This window comes from Mus musculus, chromosome 8 (genome assembly GCF_000001635.26).
Source record: "Mus musculus strain C57BL/6J chromosome 8, GRCm38.p6 C57BL/6J".
NCBI classification, from domain to species: domain Eukaryota; kingdom Metazoa; phylum Chordata; class Mammalia; order Rodentia; family Muridae; genus Mus; species Mus musculus.
Window position 1 is genome coordinate 24,915,170 of NC_000074.6, and position 12,066 is coordinate 24,927,235.

At 42.6% G+C, this 12,066-nt stretch overlaps 1 protein-coding gene across 7 annotated transcripts in view; it reads right to left on the reverse strand.

Moving 5' to 3' along the window:
- Adam32 (a disintegrin and metallopeptidase domain 32) overlaps positions 1-12,066 on the reverse strand; it is a 112,776-nt gene that overhangs the window by 79,027 nt on the left and 21,683 nt on the right. For all 7 annotated transcript variants that reach the window (XR_378789.2, XR_378788.2, XM_006509165.3 and 4 more), the window contains exons 3-7: positions 8,896-8,957; positions 7,091-7,166; positions 6,119-6,195; positions 4,741-4,912; positions 1,119-1,187 (exon numbers count right to left, since the gene is read on the reverse strand). Coding sequence is in view for 5 of the 7 variants with exons in the window: in XM_006509165.3 (XP_006509228.1) it covers positions 1,119-1,187; positions 4,741-4,912; positions 6,119-6,195; positions 7,091-7,166; positions 8,896-8,957 (456 nt within the window). In the remaining 2 variants the exon portion in view is untranslated. The remainder of the gene's footprint in view (positions 1-1,118; positions 1,188-4,740; positions 4,913-6,118; positions 6,196-7,090; positions 7,167-8,895; positions 8,958-12,066) is intronic.

The following is a 12,066-nucleotide window of genomic DNA, read 5'->3' on the forward strand; positions in this document are numbered from 1 at the left end:
ACTGTCTGAACCTGTAAGCCAGCCCCAATTAAAAGATATCCCGATAAGAGTTGCCTTGGTCATGGTATCTGTTCACAGCAGTAAAACCCTAACTAAGACAGGAGTCAAGGATCTAGAGACACCTTCCTATCAGGAAACAACGGAGTGGGTGAGGGGCAGCACCAAACACCTATGTTTTACTGCAGCACAAGCAAGTGTGCCAGCCACTGCGGCCAGCAAAACATTATAGGATTAAACATTCTCCATTATAGGACTGAACATTCTCTGGACTTCAAAGTGCACCCTCTCACTCTTCAGGCCAGAATTGTCTCTTAGTAAAATGATCTTAACCATCTGATTTTCACTTAGCAAACTGTTACACTGTGCTGTGATGGTGTCTTAGGTAGGGTTTCCATTCCTGCACAAACATCATGACCAAGAAGCAAATTGGGGAGGAAAGGGTATATCCACATTTCTGTTCATCACCAAGGAGGTCAGGACTGGAACTCAAGCAGGTCAGGAAGCAGGAGCTGATGCAGAGGCCATGGAGAGATGTTCTTTACTGGCTTGCTTCCCCTGTCTTGCTCAGCCTGTTCTCTTATAGAACCAAGACTACCAGCCCAGAGATGGTCCCACCCACAAGGGGCCTTTCCCCCTTGATCACTAATTGAGAAAATGCCTTACAGTTGGATCTCATGGAGGCATTTCCCCAACTGAAGCTCCTTTCTCTGTGATAAATGGGAAGTGAGAAGATTGGAATATTCCAGTTCCTTCCAGCCTGGGTCATCACACATTCACACAAAATATTTTAAAAGGACACCAAAGCATGTCAACATTTTGCAACTCTTTTTTAAATTGTTTCTTAGATTATTATTATTACTAATTTCACTATATCTTAGTGTTTTGCCTGTTTGCATGCTTGTATACCACATGCACACCTTGTGCCCTCAGAGGTTAGAAAAGGGCACTGGATCCTCTGGGACTACAGTTACAGAGAGTTGTGAGTCATCACACAAATGCTGGAACTCAAACCTGGGTCTCCTCTGGAAGAGGAACAAGTGCTCTTAATTGCCGAGTCAACTCACAGCCAACTCTCCAGTCCCACACCAAGTATGTAAAAGAAAAGCAAAAAGACGTACCAGCGCTTTGTCCACCACAATACTCATCTCTAGATAGAGGGGAAACAAGTTTTTAAAAGGTGATTTTGGCTAGAAAGAAACAAAAGCACACAAACATTTAAGTCATCATAACGTGTTTACTTGGAATTCTTTGTTAAAGTTATTAGGGGAACACTCACAACAAGCACTAGTGGGGTTGCACAGCTGGGACAGCTGCTATCTCGTGCTTGGGGTTTATAGCATGGGATTTAGTAATGAGGACACTGACTCCCCAGTTACCAGTTAATCAACAGCTTCCGACTTGTCAACTCCTCCTATACTAAAGCCCAGGTGCTTTATCACCACCTATTAGATCTAAATGCCAGAACAGATTAAAATAGTTTAGAGATTGTAAAGATGTTGAAGACTAAGAAACTACAGTGGTTTCATTCCTTTCCGGAGCCTCATACTTTACGACATGACTGGAACACCTCCCAAGAGGCGAGTCTACTTTCCCTGGCTCCTCCTCAGGAGCTGCTGGTCAGTCACTGTGTGGGAAATGCTCTAGTACCCGCTCATTCCAGGCCACCTCTGACTGCCATGTGTACCCTCGGAGCATCAGCTTGTGCACATCCTGCCAGCACACCATACAGCAGCAGACACAGAAAGGTACTCTTAGGGAATAGGGCAACCAGTTGCTTTAGTGAAAAACAGGGAACAAAACCCAGCTACCAACTTTCAGTGAAAGCCCACCATGGAAACAGCTCACTGGCATTGATCAGAGTGGTGGTTCATGTTTCTCTGAGTGGCTTACCAGAAATGGCAATGCCAAATTGTTCTCAGTGAATTATAGCTATGTCCCTTGCCTCCCAAAAAGGGCTTGCACAGAGAGCTATTCAATTCTTCCTCCTTGGAACTTTCACAGAGTAGACTTTGTGGAAAACATTTGTAAAACACATCTCAAGGTAAATGCATTAGCTGCTGTCTAGAACAAGAGACAGAAGGCAGGCTGGGGGGGGGGGCAACATGGGAAAGAAGAGACTGATAAGGAGAGTGTAAGATGGTGCCGCAGACCCTCTGAGCCCCTTTGTCTGTGTGGAACGGGTCTCTAGTCGTGGGTGGGCAAAGCGTCAGATGAATTTGACAGTCAGACGCACACAGGAGAGGTCGTGTGGAATCTGAATGTAATGTCAAATCGAGCATCAGACTTTTTATGCAGAAGACAATAAGGAAGTTGGCTGACACACCAGCAAGGTACAAAGAGGTTACTGGATTCTTACATAAAACAGAGGAATGCAAACACAGAAGGTCTAACGGGAACTATCTGGGATAGAGTTCATTGTTAACAACTGGGATCAAAAAGGGCTCCACCTAAGATTCGCTTAATCTTAGAAGCCAGGGTCAAGGGCTTCGTGCCCTTGCCATAGTTCCTATTTTAGTCTATTGTATAGTCCACCTTCCCCTAGGGCCATTGTAAATACGTTTGTATGGGTGTAACTCAGCTATAGTCTTAGAAGCCAGGTGTGAGGTCTTTACTCTCCTAGGGCAAGGGCTTTCACACCCAAGTCATGGTTCTAACTAGGGAGTTCTGATCTAGTTAACCATCTCATAAATAATGCAATACTCTAAAACCACAGCCCAATCTACTTCCTAAACCATTGTAAATTCCTGTATATGGGAGTGACTTGGCTTTTATTGATAGTGTAATACCAGAGCCTATTCTGAATGTCACTGTCTAGCTCAAGGATGTTCTAGGACTGTTGGAACACTGGCGGAAGGCTTTAGCTATGTCAGAATTCAATCTTAAAAGGCACTTATAATAAAGAGAGCACGTGGATCCATCCAGTAGACTAACGCGGGAATGGAAATTTTAGAGAGCACGCCAGACTCCAGGAGCGAGTTTCCGTGAAACTCTTTTGCCTCGAGCGTAGCTTTCAAGCCTCTCGGCTTGTCAAGCTGACTCACCAGAGTGTGTGGCATTATGGGAATGGAAAAAAAAGGCTTTGGAAAATCTCAGGCATCTACACTAGAAAATCTAGAAGGTCACACAGGGGCCCAAGACTAGCTAGACACAAGCTGTCAGAGACTTCAAAATGATGCTGCTAAGTCTTCTGCCCTGGCAAACCTTGGGGCTCCATGAAAACAAGCGTGAAGTCCAAGAAGCTACTGAAAGACCCACAACGTGAGGACTCCCCCACATTCTGACTCAGGAGAGGCGACACCCCAAAAACACTCACAAGAAACGGTCTTGCTGCAAACGGCAAGAGGATTTTTATTAAAAAGCGCTCTCAGGCCCACGGTCATACACCACGCAGGGGTAGAGGACCGTGGCGCCCCGAGTAGCTGGATAAGGGGGTATTTAAAGGAAGAAACCACAACTCTAGGAGGTGGGAAGGGCGTTGTTGGAAAATACCAAAAATACCAGTTAAGAGTCACAAGGAAGTGCAAAGTCACAAGCGTCACTAGGAATACCTGGTAATTGTGAGGGTTATTTCTCAAGACAGTTTCTAAGAGCCCCTAACAATAGCACATTTTTTGAATTAACACTCTTTGAACCCAGGAAGGGGGTGGGTGGAGGAATGTCGCTATCTGTTTTATGATTAGCATACCTTGGAGCATTGAGTCACAAAGGCCACATTCCCAAGCCTGGGCCTAAAGGCCTAGAATTTTGTTTTTACGTTATACTTTTTCACTACCACAAATAACATGAATAAGCATTATGGAAATACCCAAACATGGTAAGCCTCAAACCACAAGATCTCTGGCCCTTTCCCTCCCTTTTGGACTGGCTGTATCACAACCCCTTTGCGCCCAAGGACTCTGCAGCTGCTCCCACATGGCCCCAAGACTGATGCCGGCTACTTGCTTCCATGTTCCCAGCCTTCCACCATTCAGGTCACCCCAAAGCCCTGTGGTTGTGTGCCAAGAAGCATCATCTACTTCCAGACACTTAAAAAAAAATTCAGCCAAGTGATAGTAGTTAATACACCTCTTCAGGAATGGTTCTAAATATTAAAGGTCTCCATTCCCCACAATGAAAAGACACAGACTAACATTGGATTAGAGAACAGGGTCTTATCTTTTTTGCTTTCAAGACATCACCTTAAGGTAAAAAGGATGGAAAAACTACATTTCACCCAAATGGAACTGAGAAACACACAGGCATGGCTCTCCTAATAGCTGACAAATCAAAATAGGCCCAAAGAGGTAAGGAGGGGACACTTCATACACTGGGTAAACATATCACATCTCCTTCTCCCAAGACCTGGAAGAATGGTCGGAAAGACTCAGACCCAGAAAGGTGAACAGACCATGCTATTTGTCATGGAGAGAGGGAGACATACATTCTTTTCCACCTTATTATTGAGATGTCCCTAACAACTGTCAGGCACGCCCAGATAAGAATGTTCAGGGCACACCCCAAACAAAGACACAGTTCTTAAGGAGTATAGGTCTGAAGGAGAAGTAGATTGTGACACAGACCATGCAGACATAAATAACCACACTGTACGAGAGCACAGGGTGGTGCAGGTGCGCCTGTGTGTCCTCTCTGTCCTGCCTTTAGTTTAATAAAATCATAAGAAATGGCCTTACTACATCATACTTTTTTAAGTTAGTTAGAACTAATAAGTGCTTTGGAAGTAATGAAATATTCAACACTCACCTTTTTGTTGATTAAAATGCCATAGTTTGTAGGCATCTCTATGTTTCTGCTGTTTTTGTTAAATATCAACTCCTTCTCTTTGTTCCCTAGCTTATAAACAATGTGTTGAGATGTAAATGCAGATTGCAGAGGCTCAATTCCGTAGGACACATTCTCAAACTGCAGGAACCCTCTGCAATGTTAAGAATAAAACTATTAAGTGCTTTTTAGAAATCTATATTAGGACATTCTGGTAAGAGCCCTTAAAATGATAAAAGATGCGCAATGCTTTCAAGTCCAGTATTCTGTCCAGAATCTCTAAGATGGCTTTGAAGAGAAAAATAATTTCTTTTACACAGGAATCCAATTTTCTATTTCTTTTTTCTTCTTTTTTGTTGGTTATGAAACTAATGAAACCAGTTCTAAATATTTTTTAGGGGTGGAGTGTGACAATAGTTGATAACTTCCCTGTGCTTTAATTGGGGACTACATAACAGTACAGTAACCTGAAATGTTAATAAATTTCTCTCTAGTTTGTGGAGCTTGAAAAAACAGATTGCAGAGCATTTATAATTTTAAAAATGTCCATCAGCAGTTTCACTAATGAAAATGTGGCAGTGTTTGCAAAATGATATTCATTTTTGTTGGGTTTATAATTTGAATAAGAACTCAAAAGCCTGATTCTGAAAAGCTGATCAGTTTGCAGATCTCTGCTTCCCTGAATAGAGGTTGCCTAGTATGTCACTGCTAGCTGACAAAATGGTTTCAGGTTTGAATTCCAGGGTTCCATACTGGAAGCTCAGAAAATATTTGGAATAACAAAGATGTACACTAAAAACAGAGGTGGAGAATGCTGACAAGATGGAAACCTCCCCAGAGCAGAAAAGAAGAAACCAAATAATCCAATATTTAAAGAAAGCACTCTGTTGTCATTTCTTTAAAAAGAAAGAGTACCTAACTAATAATTACGGCAGTGTAACTTGCCTCCTTGCTATAAAGATAATTTTCACAAGGGAAAGCAAGACTCATTCATGTTTATTTTACTTTTTGTCTCCAAACTGTAAGATTCGTGGTAGGTGTTGTAAAACTGCTATTTGCTGAAAAAGATAAAGAAGCCGTCTTAAACCTTGCTCCTGTAGCCCAGAACATTCCATTCACATTTCTGTTGTTAAGAGAAGGACAAGGATATTAGGACATCTAAACCCTCCAAACGTTAAAAATCATCTCTGGCCAGCAAAGGGAGGGCGAGACAGATCCCAGACCACTGGGACCCTGCCTGGAGAAATGACATCACCAAGCAATCAGCCTGTGAGAAATTTGCCCCAGCTGCGCATGAACGGAGGTGGAATACATTCACTGTGGCCAAATATCACAGCCCAAGCAGGAGAAAATGAGCAACCTCAGTCCAGAGCATGTGCTGAGGGTGGCGACTGAGTTCGGGTAGCCTTTGATGTGTCCTTGATAATAGCACTGAGCCTGGGGGAGAGAAAGAGGAAACTGGTTACTCAAGAAGTGACAAGACTTTCCGATAGTTTCCTGCTTTGAAACCAGACACAACCAGCTGGATACTGTGCACAAATACAGGATCCGCACTGCCATGCATAATAAAGTGATACTCAGAAAGTCTCCGGAATTTTTTTTTCCCAATGTATGGATTTAAGACATCAACTAAAAGCCCTGGGACCCTTGAGAAATCATGATGTGGCCGCCTAGAGAAGGAGGTTATCTTGTAAGACTCTGGAAGCTTAGAGGGCCTGGTGGGGCAGGAAAGGGGGAACGCGGGAGCCATGCTAACACAAAGCATGTCACCTCTAAGAGGTATGGAGCTTGTGTGATGAGAGCAGGAAGGGACCATGCTCCACACACTTCCAAAAGAAAAAAAGCCAAAGGGAAGCAATAGTAAATACACAGGAAACACACATCCATATTAAAATATTTCAGCACATCACTTTACTCGATAATAAATCAAGCGTGCAGACTTCTCAGGTCTGCACAGCAAGGCTGACTGAGGGACAGAGAACACACGCAGGGCACAGGAGGATGGATATGTGTATGTATGCAGTGGGTGCAATGGGTGCGAGGGGTTCTGATCTGTGCTTGGGTGCTCTCGGGTCCTTAATCTGCTCATTTCACTTTCATTTATATCCACAGTTCTCGGGAAGGACAGGTGGAGCAGTAGGCTACAGGCAGTACCCATGGACGACCCTCAGTCAACTAACATAACTCTGCCAAGATGTAGGAGGCACTTCATGACCAAGCAATAAGTACCTTGAGTATATCCCCAATGGGATGTGAGCCTTGTGTGTTGGGAAACCAACCACTCAGTTATTTTGAAGTTTTTTGAAAATTCATACAATAACTTAAATCTTACCGGAATGTTTGGAGAATGAAAACTTGTAGATCCTTGATTATACATATAAACCATAAAACGATTCGTTAAAAAATATCTAAGTACAAAAAAAAAAAAAAGAAACAATTCTGAGTTACTCTTCAAGAAACAACAGAGCAACCATCAGCAAACTCTGACCCACCCCATGTTTCTGTAAATAACACTATTGAGGCATAGCCATGCCCCTTAACTTGACATTGGGGGCACGCTCTGGGGACATTCCAGCTAGAGCAGCTGGAGGTAGCAAGTAGCTTGGGCAGAAACTATAGAGGGCCTTAAAAACTAGAAGGTTTACTCTCCAGGGCTTCGGAGAAAAAGGCAACTTTTGACATGGTGGTAGCATTTCCTTTGACATATATTACACTATATGCAAAGTAATACACATTTACTCAAAATAATTTCACCAATGTTTTTTTTTTCAGAAAGATTTCTCTCTTTTTTTCATGTTTATGTATGCGTCTATGTGGATTTGTGCACCGGTGTGTGTAGATCCCCATAGAAGCTAGACAGTATCCTACCTACTAGAGCTAGGGTTACAGGTGGTTGTAGGCCACTGAGGTCGTGGGCGAGCACTGAGGACAAAGGCCAAGTCCTTTGCAAGGGCAATAAGCACTCTTAGCCACTGACTAAGCCAGCTCCCCAGCCCACAGTTCCACTAATAAAGGGAAGAGACTGCAAGAGAGGTAAAGCCATTTTTCTATTTACAGAGATATAAACTGGATGGAGGAGTGTGAGAATTTTCTGCTCCTTTATTCTAATATATATTATGATATAAACATTGATTACTATATATTATATTACATGTAATTTACTTGTATCTATTATATAATATTTAGATGTGTTGTATATTATGTAATGCATACCATAACATGTTCTATATAATATTAAATATTTTTATTCATGACATATTTTATAAAGATATTTGTATTTATAATTATATAATATGTAATATAAAATATATAAATATACATTCATGGTATTATATTTATTATATATTTTTATTATTATAACATAAGTGTATTGTATATGATTAAATATAATATATAAAATAAAGTGTGTATTATATAATATGTATATAGTATACATTGTACATAATACATAACGTGTATATATCAAACATTGTACACAATATATAATATATAATTATCTATGGTTCTGATAATGTGTTTGAAGAAAATAAAGTCCTACTATCCTTAGCCTCTGCGCTGAAACTCAAGTCTAAGCCTAGCCTTCTAGTGGTTCCGTGTTCTGCGCATACTCTGTTGCTTCCATTTTACTTCCTCCCTTCACACTCCCTCCAGCTTCAGCAACCACTGAGTCTGCTGCTTCCGGTTCTCCCCTGAGCCTGGTCACACAAAGGCTAGCAACAGTGCCCACCCTCCCACACGCCCTTGCGTGTCTGAGGTCAGAGCGTCAGCTGAACTTAAGGCTCGCTCACTTGCAGAGGCTTCAAGGCTTTGCTCCTGATGACTCGCTGAATGCCATTTCTCTTGGCATCCGTGAACTCACCCTTCCTTCTGCTCTCTTCCTATCTGCGTATATTTGCTTCCTGCATCCCAGTATTACCCATCATCCTTACGTGCTTCCATGGCAGCCAGTTATGCCGCTTTTCCTTCTCACACTGAAAACACATCCCCACCTCTATTAGTCGTATTTTGTTCATTGAGACAGCATACAATTCTAACGAGAGCTGTATCGCTGCTCTGATATTCCGCAGCTGTTTATAGGTAAACAGTTTCAGAGAAATAAAATGAGAGGCCAAGCTAAAGAATAAGAAAAAAAATCACCTTTTCTGGAGGTGCACAGTGTACTGCTTCTTGTTTATTGGAATAATATAGGATATCTGTTCCTAGAGAGTCAAAAAAACTGAGAGTGAGGACAGATTTCAAGAAGAAGCAAACGGCAACTCAAGAATCAATCAAGCTCACCAAGCATGTGTTAAACAATTTGGGAAATCACGGTGCACTGCCTATGTTAAAAATCTGCAGTAACATATTGAAAATGTTTAACTTCTCATATAGCCCACTCATTGCCACACAGACAAGTCACTCTTGATTTACACAGCATTAGAAATCTCCATCTCACTGAATCCTAAACTCTGGGGAAAAAACCCCGGGCTGACTGAAGTCTCGTCACAGCATCGTCACAGCATCGACATAGCATCGTGGAAGCTGGAAGCATACCATTGAGAGGCATCCTAGTTGCCAGTAGCAATTCTTCACCTGTACTGTCGTGGTGCATGGAGCACACATTCCCTTCACTGGCAGGATAAATAGAGACTCAATGAGCAAGCTTCATCCATGGAGACCACGGGCAGTTTGCTTGAAGAAAAATGTTAAAATTTAGCCGGGCAGTGGTGGTGCATGCCTTTAATCCCAGCACTTGGAAGGCTGAGGCAGGCGGATTTCTGAGTGCGAGGCCAGCCTGGTCTACAGAGTAAGTTCCAGGACAGCCAGGGCTATACAGAGAAACCCTGTCTGGAAGAGAGAGAGAGAGAGAGAGAGAGAGAGAGAGAGGGAGAGGGAGGGGGAGGGGGAGGGGGAGGGGGAGAGGGAGAGGGAGAGGGAGAGGGAGAGAGAGAGAGTTGATGGCTGAACAAGACCCACCAGAGACCATCTCCCCACAGAAGATTCTGCCTTGGGAAGGCCAAGGAGACCAAAGCAGGGCCAGGCCTCAGTACCTGGTTTTATCATTATAATATGAAAAGAAGGAAGAGGTACCTACTTCACAGAACACCTAACACAAGTCCAGGTAGCGTGGTGGGGAGAGGCTCCCTGGTTCAGAGAGGGAACAAGTTAAGTCCAGACCATCATACTCAAGAAGAATACCAAGCCCAGGGCTGAGAACCCAGAACTGGGTAGAATCCAGAGGCTCTCAATTCCAGGTTAGCATCTTCAGACTGAGCTTCTAGATGGACCTTAGCCAGGAGCCAAGGAGAGCTTTCGTCATGTGTGTCAAAGCTCAGGGGATGCAAGACTCTGCCTGCAGGTCTACTGAAAGCCCTGGGCTTCATCCTGGAACTCAGGACCAGACCAGACTGCACAACCCAGCCCCAGAGAGAACCCATTGGCCCCAGTGCCTTTGACCTATTCAGTACTCATATTAATCGGCTTTCTTCAAAATGCATTGCTTTGTAGACAATGAAGCCAGTCTTTAGAAACACAAACTAAGGAGCTAGAGCTAAGGCTCGGTGGTTAAGGGCACTTGTTCTTGAAGAGGACTCAGGGTTGATTCCCAGCCTCGTCATGTCTTACAAACATCCATAACTCCAGTCCCAGGGAATCTGATGCCCTTATTTTGACCTCCGTGGGCACGAAGCATGCATCTAGTACACAGACATATGTGCCGGCGACTACCCTTAACACATAAAATAAGTAAATCTAAAAGTAAATACAAGATGAAGTTGTTGAAAGACTTTCTTGAAACTCAACACACCATAATGGAATGAAGCAGAAGTCGGCAGCAGGAGAAATTTCAGGAACTACAGAAAACAAATGGAGATTAAATAATAGAGTTTAAAATAACTGGCGGGATATTGGAGCCATAAAGAAAAGGAATTCAAAACCCTAGAATGAAAATACAATCTATAAAATCTATGACACACAGCAGTGGTGGTTGTCTTAGTTACTCTTCTGTTGCTGTGCAGACACCATGACCAAAGCTGCTTGAGTGTATTGGGGTTTATAGTTTCAGAGGGCGAGCCCATGACTATCATGGCACCAGGAAAGCAGGCACGGCTCTGCAGCAGTAGCATGGCCCCAAGAGCTCACAACCTGAGACAGACAACCACAGGACAGAGAACTGGCATGGTGTGGGCTTTTGAAACCTCAAAGCCTACCTCAGTGAGACATCTCCAATAAGCCCACATCCTGTCCTCCCTGAACTGTTCCACCAACTGGGGACTGAGTATTTTACAGATTGTATTTTCATCCTAGGATTTTGAAATCCCTTTCTTTACTTCTCCAATATATGAATCTACGAGGGCCATTTCATTCAAAGTGGCAAGGCAGTTCTAACAAAAACAAAACAACAACAACAAACATCTGGAGAGATGGCTCAGAGGTTCAGCACACTTGTTTCTCTTCCAGAGGACTTTGAGTCCCCAGCACCTACTTGGATGGCTCACGGCTGCCTGCAACTCCAACTCCAAGGGACCTGACACCCTCATCTGACCTCTGTGGACACCTGCATACACACAGTGCGCACATTCACACATAAATAGACGTAAATTAAAATCTTTGAAAAATTAATGATTTTAAAAAACATCGGAAGGACCTCAAATAAGAACCTAATGATCTACAGGAAAGTCTAAACAAGCTACAACCAAATGCATAATTAGTAGAAGCAAAGAAATAATACCAGAACTAAAAAAAAAATTTTACGTGAAAAATAAAAATCTCTTCAATCATTCAATTATTAAAACAAAGTAGATTTTTTGGAAAAATAAAGATTGATAAACCCTTAATAAACTAAAATTAGAGGAAAATACAAAATAATAAAGTTAGAAATTAAAATGGAGATATTATAACAGATACTACTGAAATCCAAAGGATCATTGAGAAATATTTTAATATATTTCAATACATTCCCACAAATAGATAAATTTATAAGACTGAAGATAAAATAAAAAGTCTATGAACAAGAGACTAAAAGCAGACATCCCATCAGACCCTTCAAATGTAACAAGCACCCTCCTCAGACGAGTCAGTAAGACGGGGGCGGGGGGGGGGATGCTTTCAAACTCACTCACAGAGCTAACAGGCAAAGGTGGAAGTCAATAAATGTAGTATACACATAAGGAGAACCAAAGGCACAAATCACATGGCCAGGTTCTGTGACTTTTGGCTCAAGATAAAAGCACGTCCTGCTCTTGCAGAAGACCTGAGTTCTGTTCCCAGCATCCTTGTCAAGTGGTCAGAGTTGCCTGTAACTCCAGTTTCACAGAAATCCAACACCTC